Source organism: Gouania willdenowi, chromosome 6, assembly GCF_900634775.1.
Source record: "Gouania willdenowi chromosome 6, fGouWil2.1, whole genome shotgun sequence".
In the NCBI taxonomy this organism is placed as follows: Eukaryota; Metazoa; Chordata; class Actinopteri; order Blenniiformes; family Gobiesocidae; genus Gouania; species Gouania willdenowi.
Genome location: NC_041049.1, coordinates 44,540,656 through 44,561,240, shown reverse-complemented (window position 1 = coordinate 44,561,240; position 20,585 = coordinate 44,540,656). Strand labels below are relative to the sequence as shown.

Genomic DNA, 20,585 nt, shown 5'->3' with positions numbered 1-20,585 from the left:
TTGCCCATCCCTGACCGTTGCTATAATCTGATGTTGCAGTCATCAGAGCGGATTTCTACTTCTCCGTCCGAGAACTGGAGACGACACATCATGGGGGGTTGGGTCGGGGACAGAAGGGCCACGTTGCATAGAATCACTTTTCTATGGGGAGAATGTCCTGCTGTGGTAGGGTCATTGCACCTCAGTCCTGTGACCTCTGACCTCTGACCCCTGTGGAGGTCTGTAGTTGTTAGAGCGTAGATCCCCTGTGTTACATCTGTAAAGTCCTGAAAGCTTTGACCACAGAGCGATCAGCTGCAGAATACGTGTTCCAAAATAATGTCACCCTTCATTGTGATGTTTTTAACAAAACTGTGTCAGCATTGATATATGCTGAAGATTACAGGAGAATGAGGTCATCAAAACAGGCTTTAATCCAAAAATACACTATATGACAACAAAAATGCAGGAAATGACTTCAAAAACAATCAAAAGATCAAGGAAAATACATAAAAGAACAGCCAAAACACAGAGGCTGATTAAAAAAAAAAAAAAATACACAAATTGACCAGAAAATACACAAAATGGCAACAAAAAAACACAAACATTCATTAATACAAGGAATAAATCAAACAACAGCAAAAACACACAAAATGAAAACATAAATACACAAACACACACACAGCCGGACTCAAAACCTGACCACCTCTGCCCTGTCTCTGTATTTTTAGCTTAACTTTTATTGTGGTTTTTATACTATGCAGTGTAAAGTGACCTTGGGTGACCTGAAAGGCGCTGTTCCAATTCAAATGTATTATTATTACTATTATTAAAAAAATGACAACCAGAAATACACAAAAATGACAACACAAAACAAAAGTACACAAGGCAATGACAATAATGCACAAAATGGAAGAAAAATACCTATAAACGACGGCAAAAACACAAAACGACATGAAAAACACAGAAAAACAACCAAAAAACTACAAAAATATCAGATCTTTTTTTTAAATGACAAGAAACCACGCCAAATAACTAAATACATTTACAGAAATTACAGAAAAATATATCAAACCACTAAAATAAACAAATAACAGATAGTAATAATACATAAAAAGCGATAGCATAAATACTCTAAAAACATACAAAAGGATAACAAAATACACAAAACGAGTAGAAAAATATTCAAAACTACTCTAAATAGAACATACAAAATTACAAGAACAACAAAAATACACAAAATGACAACAACATACAAACCCTTTGTTCTTTCCTGTATTAATGTTGATATTGGTTAATATTCTAAATGTTGACATGAATGTTAATAATGTATTCCTCAGATCAGCCATTATTCATCACATTTTTTTCCCGGAAATGTTGCATCCTGTTTGACAGGTTGTTTAAATAAAGTTTTTCCAGACATTAGCCTGCATGCTAAGCTAGCAGCACAGCGGAGCTCGGTGTTGATCTGTCAGGCGTCTGCTGATCCCCGCTTTCCGCTCAGCCACCATGGGCCTGGAGAACATGTTATCACGGCTCGACGCGGCGAGCGAAGAGGACGTGGAGGAACTGCTACGAAACTTTAACGCGGAGGTGAGAATGAAACATTTACTCAACCAAAACAAACCCGTGCTAACGTTAGCCGATGGGGCTACATATGTAGCGAAGGGTTGTTTACCGTGTCAAAAGCCTGTTTGTGGCGTTATTGTGTTAATTTCCCCCCTTATTATCAGTATATCTGATTCTGTGTCATTGTCGTTGTTTTAAATCCTGTTGTACAATGATATGTTATTAATGTAATGGATATAATTGTCTTCGTGTTAACTGTTGGCCCACTTCCGACTATGCTGTCATTAATGATGGCACAAAATCTAAAACAACGCGTTGTGATACAAAACATGCAATTGCACGAGTTCAGAAAGCGTTTAGCCATACTTTTGAAACACTTGATTCATTTCTGTTTGATCATTCGTGAAGGTGTTTGTTACATTGGACAACGGCCTCACGGAAATTAACCTTTTATTCAATAAAATGTAAAAAAAATAGCTGATGTCACGATCTGAAGTTATTTAGCATGTAATCTTTGCTGCTCCTGAGCTGTTCATAGTAAAAGCAGATGAGCAAAACAGAACCAAACATCTGCTGTTACAGCCTGTGATATAGTGACACGCCCTTCACTAGTACACAGGACACCAACAGAAGTGGTACACCACAACAAAGATGTGCATACAGTAACTGCTTTTAGACTAACCTAGAAACATTACTACTTCATCAGAAATACTTTATTTATCCCTGGGGGAATTATTCTGTTACAGAGAAATATTATAAATGAAAAGAAGAAACTAAAAAGAAAACCTAAGTAATTAAGTCAAATACATTTATTTAAATAAGGATTAAATAAAAATGCACACATTACAGTAGAATAATAATAATAATAATAATAATAGTTAAAGCCACAAGCGGCGTTGTAGGGCCCGAAGAAGTGGCCCAAGGTCACGTATCCCAATGTTAGGGTTTTGGATTTGACCTGAACAAATTCAGTGAAAATTGGTGGAAAAACAGCTGAGATATTGGATTCCTACTACTTTTTTTCCCCCAACATTATACTTATTATTTTTAGATTTTACAACACACAACAATGGTACAATCTCTCTGTGCGTCTGTTTCTTCATGAAAAATTACAAATGACAAAAGTGTACAGAGACTTCCATAATTCCAAGAAAGCGATTAAAGAAAAAAAAAAAAACTCAGGCAAGGTACAATCCCAAGTCCAGTGAGTCTCAAGAGTCCTCCTCATTATGATCCTCGGATAGGTCCAAATGTTCCACATATTTGATAAATGGCCTCCATATAGATTCAAACAAGTCATTTGTTCCTTTTCAGGAGATAAGTAATCCGTTCCAGTTGTAGAATTGTCAACATCTGTTTAGCCCATTGTCCAATACTTGGATCCCTACAGCATTTCCAGTTCAGTGTAATCAGACGTTTGGCTTGTAGTATACCCATGTCAATAAACAACCGTCACATTTAGTGTATTTGGGATAAATTCCCAAAATAAAAAAGCAGGTTCCAGAGTTAAGCCTTTTGGGACGATGCCTTTTAAAGTTTTAGTAACTGCTTCCCAAAAGGATTTAATGACTCTACATTCCCAAATGTAGTGGAACAGTGTACGCTTTTCTTCATTACACTTTGAACAGGTATTTGGAATGTCAGGGTTGTATTTATTCAATTTAACTGGAGCGATGTAAACTCTCATCTCATTTCTACTACTTTATAATAATTTCTGTGTACATTTTCCTTTGCCAAGTCCTTTTGCAGACCAAATTTGACAATTTTATGTGATGAACCTCAACATGTGTGACTAAAACTATATTCTCTGTTGCAGAACATGCAGACCTTCACGTTCGACCCCAAGGAGGAAAAACTACGCAGTGTGAGTAGCACCTCCACTATCTGATATATTACCTAGAATTCTCATTCAGTCACCCACATCTAACATATGTGGCTCATATTAAGCACAATCTGAACATTATAGCACTAATTTAGACAAAAAACCTAATTGCAATTTTTCAGACAGAGGTTGCGATTGCGATTCGATTTACAATTTTTTGAAAAATATTTAATACATTTAAATGTATGTGCGTTTGATTTTTTTTTTTCCAAATTCTGTTTTTTTTTTTTTCAAAATTTTGTGTTTTCCACATTATTTTTTTTTAAATTCTGTGTTTTAGAAATAATAATCAATACTAATAATAATAAAAAAAAAAATGTACAATTAAAATGTAGAAATAAGTTGTACTGTGAGGAAACAAAATATACACTTATAAAAAGAAAACTATAATTAAACAAAAATAAAAATGTAATTTAAAAATGATGATTAATAATGGATTATTCTGACTGCTCATTTTTAATTATTCATGTCATTTATGTATGAGAGCAGCATTAACGTCACACAAGGGATCAATGATTTACTGAACCTGAGCAGGTTTATTGATTAAGTTTTTATCAACTTAATTTAAATGAACTTAATTTAAATTATTCTAATGACATCATTCCAGACTGTAATAATTAAACAAAATAAATGGACAAAGTATCAGAAGATATCATTAACCTACGATGTTTCAGACTCTACAATCCCTGGTATCGATGGTCCACAACAATAGAACAACTTTATCCACAGATCTTCTGTAGCTCTGATGAGATGTTGTTTAAACGCTCTGAGCAGGTGAAACTGATTAAAGCTGACTCATGTTTTCACGGAGCAATGCAGCGCTACATGAGAAACAGATGGAGCTCCACAGACATGTTAAAGTTAAGTATTGATTGGCTCTGATTTAGGAGTCAGTGATGATTTGCATAGTTTGTTGGCAGGTTTAGACAGTGTTTAGACTGTGTTTGAAGCAGCCAGGATGGGAGGGGGGCAGGTGGTGCACCATAATAAGCGGTCCACAAAACATTTCCCCATTTAAAAAAAAAAAAAAAACGTCCTTTTCCTCACAGTGACGGCGTTTCAACCCGATTCTGTTTATTTCTGCGTTCAACGGTAGATGGGTAACTGAGTCTCGCTGCAGCGCATACAAGCTTGTGTCCTGTAACTATCTCTGATTGGCCAGCAGCCCAGGAAGGCGGTTTTTGGCATTTCTGATAAACCTCAGTGTCTGAGGTTACGTTATCGCAGTGGTGAAAGCCTTAATATCAATGCTATTAAGGTTAATCGTTCAGCCTTAGTGTGAGTGACTGATCCTTTTATAAACCAAATCCTCAATTAAACTCAGGGTTATACGTTAAATAAACAAGCTTTACAGCAATGTTCTCAGACCTTCTCAGTATCTCAGTAAGCAACAGGAGAACCATCAACTCTCAGACACTTTTCATGCATAGTACGGTATATGGTGCAAGTGTCAAACTCAAGGCCTGGGGACCAATGTGGCCCACAGCAGAAAGTTATAATGACTGAGAAAACGATAATCTTTGTGTAATTTACCAAATAATTCAGTTGTAGATATCTCAGTCCCTTCAACGACAAAATCAATTAAACTCCACAATATTTCATGCGGCCCTCTATTTTCCCCGACCAATATCACATGACTACAGTGATTTAGAACCGCAAATTGTTTTAAAATCCTGCAATTTTATCACGAAAAAATCCCACAAAATTCCTCTAAATTACACACAAAAAAAGAGTAAAGATCCTGCAGAGACTGATATCTGTCATTCATTGCTGGAATATTGTTGGTGCCTTACATTCTGTATTTAATTTATATGTAGAAGGAAAAATAGTCCAAAATCTACGACCCATTTGAGTCTAAAGTGCTCCGTATTTGCCCCCTAAACATAGATGATTGTCAGGATTTCAGTAAACAGGAGTTAAGTGAAGCAGAGACAGAGACAGAGCAGTCTGTTTGCTTTACTAAAAATGTTTTTTTTTTATGTTTAGTGTTGACGATGCAGGTAATGATGGTCTTTGTGTCCATACAGAGGCTGTGTCAGAGCGTGCTGACTGTACTAGGAAGGGAAGTCCCGCCCACCTGTCAGAAAACGTGCCTGGAGACTCTTCGCATCCTGTCCAGGGACAAGCGCGTCCCCACACCTGTGGCCAACAGAGACGGCATGCTGATCCTGGGAGAGATGGCCAAGCTGTGGACTGAGGAGGAGGAGGAGGAAGAGGAGGAAGAAAACAAACAGCAGAGCTCTGAGGGAAAGGCGCTAACAGAGGAGCAGCAGCGGGTGGTGGTGGAGGCTCTGAAGTGTTTGTGTAATGTTGTGTACAACAGTCCCACAGCGCAGCAAGTCAGCGTGGACGTGCGTCTGGCCCATGGTCTGTGTGCCAGCCTGCACTCCGCCCGCACTTGGGACCACGAGGTGGGCCTGTTCACATTGCGCCTCCTCTTCCTGCTGTCGGCGCTGCGCTCTGATCTGAGAGGCGTTCTGAGGAGCGAGTGGCAGGCTGTGGGACTGCTCACTGAGGTGCTGGAGCACACGTTGGGCCTTCGCTGGGTGGGCCCATACGAGGCCGCCCCCCCTGACCCACAGCCTCTGCCCGCGGAGGACAATGAGCGAGCGATGGAGGCTCTCAAAGCTTTGTTTAATCTCACACTGTCTGAAACTGGTGCAGAGGTATGTGGACATGGCTTTTGATGCAGTATTATAATATTCCAGATCATGTAATCATTGTCACAAAGCATCATATTAAGAATAGACAAACAAGCACTTAACTACAGTGACATTACTACAGTAATGCCAGAGTCTAAGCAGGCAGCTTCATCAAAACAGGCGCTGAGACCTTTGCTCCAAAATTACTGAAATGACACAAAATGACTGCAAAAATACACAATATGACAACAAAATGCAGAAAATGACTTTGAAAAGAATCAAAACATCAAGGTAAATACATAAAGGAGCCGCCAAAACACAGAGGCTGACAAAAAATACTCAAATTGACCATAAAATAGTCAAAATGGTAACAAATAAACACAAATCAGAACTTAAATCAGAACATTTTTATTGGCCAAATAAAGTTTAAAACAATACAAGGAATGTGACTTGGTGGATGGTGTGAAAAACAAAAAACAAACCAGGAACACTATAATAGTAATAATAAATATAAAGGATGGACAAATGTCATTGATATAAGGAATATATCAAACGACAGCAAACACACAAAATGACAACCAAAAATACACAAAAATTATTCCAGGAATACAAATCGACAACAAAAGTACACAATGCAATAACAAAAACGCACAATATGGAAAAACAACCAAGACTACAAAAATAGCAGAAAAATATACAAAACAACAAACTACACAAAATAAATCCCAAAAACATAGAAAATTACAGTAAAATACACAAAACGACAACAAAAATATCAGACGGTAATTATTTACAAAGCGATAGCGTTTTTTGGGCGTGGCCAACTGGACAGAACTGTCGCCCGATGGTCTCTGGAGAAGAGAGTCCCAGGTGTGGGAGAGTAAAAATGTTCCCTCATCCCTGGTGATATTGAAGCTCCGCCCCCTGATCTTGATGGCTTTTTTAATCCAGCGTTTGTTTGTTTGTTTCCTTCTGTCCCAATTATTGTTGCATTGTCCAAGTCCATGACATGATTAGTTGTCTGAATAAATGAAACCTTAACGTATTGTTCGAAAAAGAATACAGAACTGTCAAGTTAGCCACGCCCAAAATGAACTCATAAGAACCCATCAGAGTGATCAGCAGACGCCTCTGAGGAAGGCTGACAGTTGGCAGTCGAAACATGTAAGGAGATTAGTAAAATTTCCTGAAAAAAGTTATCTGGATAAGTGAAACCTTAACATATTATTAAAAAAAAAGACAAAACGAACTTGCTGGAGTTATGATGAGATCACGTCTTCCTCTTTGTTCACACTGCCGCTGTAAAGATCACACACACCTATGTGTAAGTGGGATTTATACCTGAATTAGTTTCTAGCCTGTGTGTTTGATTGGATACTTTAATATCCTCCCAGCGTTGTCACCTAGCATTGTTTACCATGGTTCCTGTGACTCCTTAGAGCCGCCCCATGCTTTCCTGAATAGTTGTTGTTCAGCCTCCTTAACCTGTACTTTACTAGTTTTTATGTCTTGGTTTGATCTTTGCTTTTCTAATATCAGTTTGTTTATAATTTTTATCTTGACAGGAGGAAGAGCACCAGTTCAGGCGAATCGCTGCCATACTGCGTCACCTATTGATGCTGAGGACGGAGACGGAGGAGAAAACAGAGGAGGCCCACAGGTGGAATCTTTTCTTCATCAATAATCCTCATTTTCTGTGGAGCTGTCATAGCTTCATGTCCTTTTGTTTTTAAATAACTCCAGATGTTAAAATCATCATTATTGAGATGAAATGTAAGAATTACAGGAATTTGTAACTTTAAGTTTAAAATTGACTAATGAGTGCTGTGTCTCACACATACACCTAGTCAACTCATGCCATTACCAGTTATTTCAATGTACTCAGATAACAGAGAGAAAGATTCTTTAATATTTTGTTTTAACAGGTTTTTATTTCCTCAAACATCAGAGTCGGAGTCTAGTTGCTAATAGAGCCGAATAAAAAAAAATCTATTTAATCGATCTTGAATCGATTTCATTGAAATTTTTACAAACAATTCTGATTTATTAGGTACTGTGGTTCAATCCTAATGATTATTGAGATTTTAATTTAATTATTTTGTTTATCCAAAAACAAAAGTTGAATCATACACTTCTAGAGACATTATACCAGTCAATCACGGACATGTATTTCACCTGGACTTGACAGTGCATTACACATGTAGTTTTAATCTAAGGTCACATATGCAAACTTGTGGGGAAATAATTTCTTTTGGGATATTGTCACAAAAAAAAAAAAAAATCACAATATATCGTAAATCAATATTTGTTTTCACCGCTATTACATAGTGTGAGAAACAAATCAGTGGCAGGTGCAATTACACTTCATTTTTCAAACAGATGCGCACACGTGAATTTAAGAAGATTTCAAATCATTATTTACATTTACATCTATGTTTGTAGTCTGTGGTGAAACCCACTGTGAGCCCGTGACCTTTTTGTAAACATGATCCAGATGAAGTGCTACGTTTCTAGATTTACATTGAGCAGTGTTTCCACGACACCTGAACATATTCACAACTGAGACAAAAACAAAGGCCTCTTCTTCTTAGCCTTCTTCTTTTTCTTCTTCTTCTTAGCCTTCTTTTTCTTCTTCTTCTTAGCCTTCTTCTTTTTCTTCTTCTTCTTAGCCTTCTTCTCAGCTTCTGTTGAAAGGTACAAAGGCAGGATGTTGTATTGTAATACCTTTGTTCTGCTGTGTTCAGCCACGCTGTAAACCTGCTGAACAACCTGCCCGTGTCGTGTCTGGATGTTCTAATCGACGTCCCCGTCCAGGGCGGGTTTGAGAAATATGGAGGAAAAAATATGGATGCTGTTCAGGTGTTGATAGACTTCATGGAGAAACGGATTGACAAGGTAAAGTCCGTGCTGCGGGACGAATGGAATGAACCACAAACATTTCATGAGTATTCTTTTCTGTTCAGGATTTGGGTCAATTACTGTATATGTTCGTGTTCTATTACAATTACAATGCCTGGCATTTTTTTTCATTTACAATTAAAATCACAATTATTATTTTTCCCCTGAAAGAATCACAATTGCTGAGCCTGAAATAAACAACTTCAAACGTAACCTTCCCTTTGTGTTAGCTTTCTGTTAGCATCTCTTATGATAATGGGTCAGTTTGATCCGTGTCTTAAATCAGCTGTAAAATACACTCAAAATATTATCTATCATCCAATTTGTTTCTCATCTCTTAGTTTCCATGTTGGGCCTCTTAATCAATGAAAATATTGTTATTAATATTTTTGGTGTTGGCGTCTGAGCCTTTTTTTTTCTCATTATACCCCTTGATTTAATTTTTTTTTAAATGGTAAAATGATCCTCAAGAGAAATGACCATGTCAATTACAATTACAAAATCAATTATCAAAACTCAAATATGTTTCAAAGATGTTTCCCATTTACAGTTATTATGTCAAAATTGTAATTGATTATCAAATACGCAATTACAATTATAATTGATTCTAACCCTGGTTCTGTGTATGTAAAACTTGAACATTCGGATCATATCTCATTATTATTCATTGTGTGCATCATTGTCATCCTGTTATCTGAGGAGTGTCAGAGTGAAACTGTAGACTGAAGTGTTTTTGTGTTTGCCACCCCAAGCAGGGCTCCAACTACAAAGAGGGATTGACGCCAGTGCTCAGCCTCCTGACTGAAGGCTCCAGACACCACAGGGAGATCCGCAGATTCATCAAAGCTCAGGTCATTCACCTGCTGCTGTTAAACACGCGCTCGTGAAGAGTTTACACAAACCGACTTGTTTGAATGGATTTTCCACGTCTCCTGCAGGTCCTTCCCCCACTAAAAGACGTGAAGATCAGGCCTGAGATCGGCACCACCACCAGAAACAAACTGGTCCGCCTGATGACACACGTGGATATGGGAGTGAAACAAACGGCTGCAGAGTTCCTCTTTGTCCTCTGCAAAGAAAGTGGTGAGTGCAGGTTATAGGGACTGAACCGGGGTTGGGGTTAATTATAATTGTAATTGGTATTTAATTACAATTATGACATAATTATAATTACAAAATCTGTTGTTATTGTAATTGAGTTCAGAAAATTGACTTTGTAATTGTAATTGGCATGGAAATTATATAAAAACTGTAATTTACAATTTAATTCAAACCTGTAGTACCATGTTACAGTTCTATCTTTTACACATATATAGTTAACAATTATTAAAATATGTTTCAGATCAACTGTTCCCCACTACCTATCAGTTCTCTTCAGGATCATTTTACCATTAAAAATATATAGGCCTAGGGGTATACTAGGGGTGGGCAATATGGGAAAAAAATCATATCGCGATTTTTTTCTTTGTAAAATCACAATCAAGATTTTTTTTTATTCAGATCATTTAGAATATTTTAAAGTTATTTACCAATAAAATAAGCCTATTCACCGACTTAAAACCATTGCCCTAAAAGGATAAAAGATCATGTAAGTCAGGGTACTTTTCAGACATTTTAAAAAAATGTACGCAAGCGATTTTTAAAACTGGTTCCCAGTACAATTAACATCAAACTAAAAGACTGACAAGTTTTTTACTCACACAGTCTACTTTGTTTAGCTAAAGTGGTGTAGCATTAGCAACACTTAGCTACATAACAAGGCAGCATATCAGTCTTGTGATTTCCATTTGCTTTTAAGGTAACACTCATATTAATAAAATCCTATTTTAAGCAGTGTTATGAACCCCTCATTTCACACAGTTTGAACAATCATATCCTTTACAAGATAAAATGTTTCTGTTTTGGTTACATTAGGCCTGGGTGATATGGACCAATATTCATATCTCAGGATTTTTCCTCACAATGGTGATATAAACTCAATATATTTATTTACATTTTTTCAATATAGTTTTACAAGAGCGCTTTTGACTTTTTCCTTCATTGAGGCTGAAATACAGTATGTCTTTAAATTCTGTAGAGTTGCTAAATCAGGGATGTTGGGGGGAAGCGGAGCGTACTTTCTACTGTGATTGAGCTCTGATTACCGTGGTCGGTGTGTCTGTAGTACTAACATGAGCCTGACTAGTAAATGGTGTGATTTGCCAGAGAAAAAAACCCTTTGGATGTGACGTGTATAGGCCACAGACACGGCACAGTGAGGGATAAACTGTGCATTACATGTCGTTTTACAATCTCTGTGGTTTGGCAGATCGTTGTCATGTTTTTATCCTTAAAGATCTAATATTGTCAGATCACACACCCTTAGGGTATACTGACAGAAAAAAGGCTCAGACCCACACACAAAATATTAATACCAATGTTTTTATGGGTAAAGAAGCCTAACAAGGTAACCAAGAGATGAAAAGCAAATTAGATGATAAATAACATTTGTGTATTTTACAGCTGATTTAATACATGGGTCAAAACTGACCCATTATCATAAGAGATGCTAACAGAATGCTAACACGAGAGGAAGGATACATTTTATGGATTTATTTAATAAAGGCTCAGTAAGTGTGATTAATTGTAATTGAACTTTAGTAATTGAGAATGTAATTGTAATTGAACTTTCATGGGCAAAATAATAATTGTAATTAGGGAGCCAAGCTCGCGGAGCCTGGGGACCGCGTATGTAAGCATGGGAAACATATTGTAATTGTTCTGATTTTCATTATAGTTAATTTTTATTTTTCCCTGTTAAAAGTGGTGCTGCAGGGTAAACCGTGGAAGGGAGGGCGGTGCCCTTTGGAGGGCTGGTCCAGACCCCTGCGCAAAACACAGATTCCCTGAATAGCACTGAATCACCTGGGCAGGGCCACGCCCATTTCCGCCTCTAATCGTGTGACTCAAAATTGTGAAAACTGGAAAACTTAGAGTACGTAGAGTATTCAGTTGGATCTGATCTAAACTTTGCACATACAATCTCCAGACTTGCCTGATCATCCCAAGCCCGTCATCCTTTTTGACGTACTTCCATGGGCTCCTTAAAACCTGGGGGCCAAGTCACACGGGAAGGCTTGGCCCCCTTTCATAACTGCTTGCTCCTTTAATTGTAATTGGAAAGAATGCCGGTCACCATACAGTAATCATAATTAAGTTGTAACTGAACATGGATAATTGAAGAGTTAATTGTAATTTGAAAATGTAATTGACTCCAACCCTGGACTGAAGTAACAAAGCTGTTCAAACTGGTTTCAGTGGACAACCTGCTGAAGTACACGGGCTATGGAAATGCAGCAGGACTCCTCGTGGCTCGAGGACTGCTTGCAGGAGGGAGAGGAGAGACTCAGTACTCAGAGGATGAAGATTCAGACACAGAGGAATATAAATCTGCCAAACCTTTGTAAGTATCTCTGCTGTGTCTGTTGTTAACATTTGTTTTCTACTTGTTGAAGAAGCTGCTTTCTTTCCTCCATCCTATTCCAGCATTAACCCCATCACTGGCCATGTGGAGGAGCCGATGCCCAACCCCATCGAAGAGATGACTGAAGAGCAGAAGGAGATCGAGGCCCAGAAACTGGTCTACATGTTCGACCGGTTGTCCAGGTAACACAAGCTTCACTGTTATTGTAGTGCAGAGACGGACAACTTTATTCACAGCAGGGGTTGAAAATATAGGATCATAAGATGGGATCTCAGGGTCCCATTATCAACATTCATGTCAGCATTTAAAAGAATGAGCAACCTGAGGCTCGCTTGGTTTACTGTTAACTTGTTTTTAGCATTTTATTTTTTGTTTTGAGTCATTTTATGAATATTTGTTGTAATTTTGAAGTTGTTTTTTTGTAATATTGTTTTTGAGTCCTTTTTTGTGTTTTGTTTTTTTTTGTCCATTGGGAATTTTTTTTTTAGTAATTTTGTACATTTTTAATGGGGCCATATCATGTATTTAAATCCTTCCTTTTTACATATAAATCATACAGTTGTGGTCTATATAAAGCAGAACTGCAATGCTTGGGTCTGAATTCCTTATTATTATAGCTCCACAGGCCCCTTTTCTACCCCTTTTCTGATGTGCTTCTGAGAGCAACTTGTTTTGGTGCGGTCTCTTTAAATGCAAATGAGACACTCCATACCCCGCCCCCTCTTCAGGTGACATTCGGTTCAACTCCACCCTGCTCGGCCATTTTTGTAGTTTGATAGAAGAGATACGGCTATGTAGCGGCGCATAAACTTTTTATTCAGAGGTTATTTACAAAATGTCAACAAAAGAAGACTTGTCCATCCAGCCTTACATGTTGGAGCCAGAGTCGGACCCAGCGGAACGAGATGAAAATGATGATGATCCTGCAGAACCGTAACAAGTGAGCTAACACAAGCATCGAGCTAACGCTAGCGCCAAGCTAACATCACGAAATGCATTTTAATACAGTCTTTTCGGAGACAAAAACGGCAAAATGAAATGACTAATGAAAACTTTAGACTTAAATTAAATCACGTAGGCCATATCATCAAGGATCTAAAACGAGCACACAGCGCTAACATATGAAGACGGTGCAACTGCTAATGCTAACAAAACAATGACAGGGACGTCTTATCATCACACTTTTTAGCGTTATTTACAGCTTACCGAAGTGCTCTGTTTGTCGTCTCCAAAGATAGAAGGAATTGAACCCTCAATCAGACAAAGTCTTTTGGCAAATCCTTCTTTATACTGGTGGAGGTTGATGAAGCGGTCATCCTTGAAGTGCTTCGCGCACACAAAAATGATCTTACCCACAGATGTGGGTACATTTCCATAAAAAATAAAACTCAACCAGGCACTTTGTAAAGGTTCTGATGCTGGGAGACGTTGTAATGAAGTGTGTGGGTTACTACATCTAACAACCAAACATTTTGACTTATACTCTCGTAACTTCGGCATCCTTGAGCTTGGACTACAAAATAAAAGCGAGAAATGAAAATGGTGGATTGCTCGAAGTGTTGGACCTGGAGTCGATGTACTAATTTGGCAGTTCCGCTGCAAATACTGTGATGTAATAGTTCAACAAACATAATAGAGAATAGAAAAATCGAAACAGATTGAAAAATATGACCAAAACAGAATATAAAGATATCTACGGAGCACCTGAAGAGATTAATTTGAACTTTTCTGTACTTCTAAACACTCTGAATATACAACAAAATGCATTTAAGGGCTAAAAAAGTGGATTTAGCATGATATGTCCCCTTTAAGTCATTTTGTGCACTTATTTTGTAATTTCTGTTGTAATGTGTCAGACGTGTTGAAACCCAATGTAAGATAGTTTAGTTTCTTTTTGAAGATGATGAACTTTTCCTGTTTATTGCACTGATATCAGAACAAACATGTTGACCTTTGAGGCCAAAGTCAGTTGTAACGGTCGCTGCGCTCCAGGCCAACCGGATTAGCACAGGAAGAATCTCTGGGTTCAATTAGAGCAGAACTGGAGCACGCGCACCATTCACTGTGACTCACAGTAGCCACACCATTAATTATCACCTAATTGGAACACAGTGGATTTGTGTTTTCTCTTTCTTTATGTGCCACATTCAACTTCTTCAATAATAAGCCTGATTTTATTTGTGGTGTTTTTGAGTCGAGGGTCATTGACAGACAGAAGGTGCAACGAGACAAAGTGATGTTGGTGGAACGCGATGCATATACGCACGGGCGTAGGAAAAGCCGACGTTGTCATTGTGAGGCTGTAATGAGGCGCGTGTGCTCGGCTCTCCTTTCCTTTCATCGTCTTTCTTCTTCTCCTCCTGAAGGAGATGCTCCGGTGTCTGAGAGCCGCCTCCTCTAAGGAGATCGATCTGAACTGAACAAGAATGTCCTCCGACTCCTTAACTCGTCCTCCAATTAAGACACATTCTGCTCCCCCCACCCCTCCATCCCACCCCTGCCTCATTCACCTGCCAGCCTCAGGCCTTTCACCAATTAGAGCAAAAAGCTGTGACTCTTCAGCAGCTGCACAGATGATGCAGGAGGTTTTAGGGTTGGGGTCAATTACATTTTAAATTACAAATACAACTGACACTACCTGTCAGTTTTCTTGAGGATCAGTTTGCCATTAAAAAGACCCATACACAAAATATGAATACCAATGTTTTTATGGATAAGGAAGTGTAGCAAGGTAACCAAGAGATGAAAAACAAATAAGATGATATATAATATTTTACAGCGGATTTAAGACATGGGTCAAACTGACCCGTTATCATAAGAGATGCTAACAGAAAGCTAACACATGTGGAAGGTTACGTTTTATTTCAGGCTCAGTAATAGTAATTCATTGTAATCAGGCTTTAGTAATTGACTTTCAGGGGGGAAATAATAAGTCATTTTAGTTGTAATTGGAAAAAATGTCAGTGACCGTAATTGTAATTGATTTGTAATAAAACACGGATAATTGAAAATGTAATTGTAATTGACCCAACCCTGGAAGATGCCCAGCACTCCCAGTGACACACCGTCTATATTTCTTAATAAGTTGGTGTTACATGGTCATTTGTGACTGAATCTGTCATTAATGCAAATGACTCCCATTGAAAGCTTTGAGGGATGATTCTCAGATAAATCATGTGTGAGTGAGCGCTGACACACGGTGCAGATATAATTGGATTAGGGTGAAGGGGCAGTCGTGGCTTTGAGGAGATTAGTCTGAGCACTGATCCTGTAATTAAACTGCCAATGGATGGGGACGGGGTGGGGGGGTGGCCAGACAGTGAGGGAGCGGCTGCTGGGTGAGGGTCCTCAAACGTAACAAGTGGAAAGTGCTAGAAAACAAACTATCTGTTTTAACAGGATTTAGAAATACCTCCTAATAATTCCAGCAAGTTCATTTTGTCTTTATTTTAAATAATATGTTAAGGTTTCATTTATTCTGACAACTTTTTTTCAGGAAGAATACTTTGATCTCCTGACATGTTTTAACTGTCAACTGCCAGTTTTCTTCAGAGGTGTCTGCTGATGACTTTTTCGTAATAATTTCAGATGCCTCTGAAATCGATTGTTGTTGTTTTGTAAATTTCTGTCATTTCATATATCATTTTTTCATTATTATTTTGTTGTTTTGTGTTTTTGTAGTAATTTTGTGGGGGTTTTTTTAAGTCATTTTGTGTATTTTTGTTGTAATTTTTTTCTATTTGTTGTAATTTTAGAGTAAATTTTTTGTGATATTGTCATTCTGTAAATTTCTGTCATTTCATATTTTTCTTTTAATCATTCTGTTGTTGTTTTGTGTTTGTAGTAATTTTGTGGGGGGTTTTTTGTCATAATTTTTGTGTATATTTGTTGTCATTTTGGAGTCATGTTTTGTATTATTGTTTTTTGTTGCCGTCATTTTATTTTCAAAAATAATTTTATTGTCTTGTGTATTTTTGTTGTTTGTGTTGTTTTGTTTTTGTGTTCTGCTTCATTGTGAGTATTTTTGTTTTGTAAATTTCTGTCATTTCATATATTTTCTGAGAATCAACCCTCAAAGGTTTCAATCATAGACTGTAAAAAGAATGGACAGGACATCCTCCTGAGGAAGTGAAGCTTTTATTTTTAGAGCTCCCCCTGCTGACTGGCTGCAGTATAAGTCATAAGCCCCGCCTCCTCAATGATAACGGATGGGATGTGGGTCAAACTGTAAAGTTAAAATACTTGCTACATATTTTTTTCCAAACCTAAACTCTGCTGTGATCATTAGTTATTATCTCCCTACATTGTGTTCAAGTGCTCGTAGTTTTCTGTGAAGTTTGTTTTAAATACGTTATTTGTGGTTGAAAAACAAGATTTGACGTCATATATGACAATGATTGACAGCCTCAGATCTTGCGTAACTCTCTTTGTGAATAGCATAAGCTGAGACACCATTCATCTTTTCTGTTCAGTTTATTCGTCTTTTTTTTTAGCTACTAGTGCTAACCTCTATGATCTGATCATCTGAACAAGACAATGGTAGAATTTCCAGTGGGAAAGATACTTTTGTTTGTGGCATAGCTGGGGTGCGTAAGTCATCAAGGCAGTACGCTAAATGGGTGGGGTGTGTTACCATTGCTCCTATTTTGGCTTCAAGATCGTTGAGTGGGAACAGCTACAGTGCACGCCCACTGGTTTCAATGGGATTCATTTGCATTAATGACAGATTCAGCCTCAAATGACCATGGAACACCAACTAATTCCAAGAATTACAGCCAGTGTGTCACTGAGAGTCAGTGCTGGGTATCGTCCAGGGTTGGGGTCAATTACATTTTTCAACTATGTGCCTCTGAAGAAGACTGGACGTTGACAGTTGAAACATGTCAGGAGATCAAAGTATACTTTCTGAAAAAAGTTGTCTAGATAAATGAAACATGAACATATTCAGAAATATATTTTGTTTAGATGTTTACATGTTTGTTTTCTCTGTGTTTTTAGGAAGAACGTGATTCGTCCAATGGTGGTGAGGCCAGATGGGACGCTAGCGCCTTTTGAAGAAACCTTCCGTGATCCTTTAGAGGACAACTCAGGATCGAACTCGGACTAGAAGCTCACTTTGGTTTGACTGTGGCTCCTGCTGAGCACGTCTGGAGCTGCGTTTCATTTCAATGGTTGGATCTTCTGATGGACTCACAATGGCACTGACCAATCAGGGATGAGATGAGCGCTCAAGACACGAAAGAGAAGAAAAACACTCCGAAAGCACAAGTTTGATATTTACTGCTTCTGATAAAATTAGTTTCTGATTTTTATTTTTTAAATTCGGCTAAATTTGCTATTTAACTTCATATCCGTGCTCATGAATTTACAGTTAAGGAAAACATTTGTCATCAACTTCACTGTCACACTGTGAGCATTTATTGTTGGGGACACAAACAGAGAAACTCCCTGAAGAAGCGATATTGTGTCACTTGGTAAAGTGAACATAGTTCAATGAAAGTGAATAACAGAGAATGTGAGTGTTTGCTACGACGGCCTGAGATGAAGCCTCAGATGATCCAGTCCTGATTTGGGACTCAGCTCACCACGTCACAGGAGAACCATGAGGCAACTGGGGGGCCGGGGGCCACAAACAACAGGACAATAATATCCAAAATGAGAACAGAAATATACAAATTGCTCTAAAAACAAACCAATTAACCAAAATTAGGAAATGACTGAAAACAATGACAGAAAAAAATGGACAATGATAAAATATTTATACAAAACAACAATGAAATGCTTTTTATTTTATGAAATGCCTTGATTATGGGCGGAGCTCCTGGAGCAGTCAAGACACACCCAGTCTATACTATAAAATCTCCAAAGAACAATCTCTATGCTATGCTAGCTAGCTACTCAATCACTATAACTCTCTATTCATAATTCTCTCAATCCAACCTACTCACCATAGATTGTAGAGTCCACAGGTGATAGTTTTTATAGGAGGGGCGGAGCCAACAGTGGTGGTTTGTGACATAAGAAACCACCATAACTTCACAAACCACCATTCTCAGCCAAGAGCATTAGAGGACAGTCACTATCACATTTTTACAATAAAATACTTTGACTAAAATGTCAAGCTTTGGACAAGAATCAGTTAACAACAGGACTTCATACCAAAAAAAATAAGGTTTTGGGTTTAGTTACTCTTTAAGGAATCAACCCAACGTAATGGAGTAAAATTTCATAAAGAATACGAATTTATGAAATTTCGCCAATGAGAGATAGGGATTTTTTACATTTTTAAAACTGATCCGAATCACGTTATCGATCCTCATTTCCTCCAAAATGTAATGGAATCATCCATGTCGTAAGGTTGATTTATGGTTAAAACTGTCCAAATCTGTGAAGTACTTTTAACCTAATGCTGCAAACAAACAGTATTTACAGGAAAACACACAAAGACATAATAAGTAACGTAACAAAATGACTACAAAAATATACCATTTGTTCTTATCTGTGTTAATGCTCTCTTTGGTCATTATTCTAAATGCTGACTTGAATGTTGATCATGTGACCCTCTAATCAAACAACAGAGGTCACCCCCCGTGATAAAAGTTGCCCGTCTCTGTTGTTCTATGGTATCCTGACACTTGTGATGCCTATTCTAGTTTTACCTACTTGTAAAAAATATGTTTAAAATGTCACATTTCTTAGTTGAAATCATTCCTTTTCTCACTTTATTTAATTTCTCTTTGTATTTCGAGCACATGTGACCACGTCACGCGTGTGCACTGATGTGATTGGTAGACACGCAGCTGGCTTATTGATGTTAAGACTTTTAACTCTGCTATGGTTGGCAATGTAGTTTTTTTTTGTTAGTTAAAGATGGAAAAAGTCATCTTTATTTGAATTTAAAAAAACAATATTTCTTTTGCCATAATGCATGGTGGTAAATGATGCTGAAGTCTTATTTGATGACACGTTTGGTGTTTGTATGACTTGAAAGTAATATTTTTTACTGTTGTTGCTACAAGTTATTTAGAAGACACTAACATTAAACCAACACTATTGCAGATTATCATCCCTTAAGTGATTTGCTTTTTTAAATAAAAATAAAGAGGTTCATTTATCACAAAACATGCTAAATATACAAACTCAGCTCATTAAATTATTTCCTGACCTCTTTATTATTAAAGCAATGAAAAGGTCAGAGGTGCTAAACACTCAGTTACATACATTAAGTTATTCATTAAAGCAGTGGTTCTCAACCTTTTCAGACCGCAAAATAAAAGGTTCCATAGACCAGGGACCCCCACTGTAGCTGAAGGTTGTTGAACACAGTCATGATGGTCCATTATTCTATGAATCTGTGATAACCACATTTATTTATTTATCTGAATAATATCCACTGTTATCCAGGACGTTTACTATTATTTATGCCATAGTATATAGTCATCTTAAAGATGTAAATCCTTGTTTAAATCAGAAATAAAATGGGTTAAAAGTGACGAAAAAAATTGGTGGAAAATTTGTGAAATGGAATTTTAAAAATCACAGAAATTGGTTAAAAGTTGCAAATTAGGAGTGCTCAAAAATAGATGAAAAAAGAGGTTAAAGGTGACAATAGTTGGTCAACATATGCAACATAGGGTGGTAAAGGTGGTAGAAAGGGTTTATAATGCCAAAACTACTGAAAGTGGAAAAGATGTGCAGAAAACGCATTGACATTTGATGGAGAAATGGAGCAAAAATGCTTCAAAACAAGCATAAATATGGCAAGAAAAAGTGATGAAAATAGGTTAAAATGTGGCAAGTTTAGTGTAGTTGCAGAAAAATGGCCTCAAATTGTAAAAAAAAAAATTCTTAGTTTCTAGACATCTTGACGTCCCATCCCAGTGTCTAGCAACCGCAAATGGGGTCCTGACCCCAAGGTTGAGAACACCTGCATTAAAGAACTGCCAACATTATCACCAGACCACACACCATCATGTGATGTAGAAAACTTCAAACCGAGCACATTGTTTGTGTTGGTCATCAGTGCTCTGCTTTACAGGAAATACATCTCTTTTTTTGCACATTTTATATTTATGCAAATGCACCAATTATTTTACGTTTCCTCCGAAAGTGTAATAAAATGAAGCTGATGACATGTAAATCGGTGTTTTTT

At 37.5% G+C, this 20,585-nt stretch overlaps 1 protein-coding gene across 2 annotated transcripts; it reads left to right on the top strand.

The window, feature by feature from the left end:
* Positions 1-1,401: 1,401 nt before the first annotated feature.
* On the top strand, positions 1,402-19,496 carry ric8b (RIC8 guanine nucleotide exchange factor B). Of its 2 annotated transcripts, none has more exons than XM_028450532.1 (10): positions 1,402-1,572; positions 3,365-3,412; positions 5,458-6,096; positions 7,638-7,732; positions 8,817-8,967; positions 9,726-9,821; positions 9,909-10,053; positions 12,268-12,412; positions 12,496-12,615; positions 17,432-19,496. In XM_028450532.1, exons 1-10 carry the CDS (start codon positions 1,489-1,491, stop codon positions 17,538-17,540), a joined length of 1,632 nt encoding a protein of 543 aa, XP_028306333.1. In that variant the 5' UTR covers positions 1,402-1,488; the 3' UTR covers positions 17,541-19,496. The 2 variants fall into 2 exon arrangements, with proteins under 2 accessions (XP_028306333.1, XP_028306332.1); XM_028450531.1 differs by having other exon boundaries at positions 9,723-9,821.
* The last annotated feature ends 1,089 nt before the right edge of the window (positions 19,497-20,585 follow it).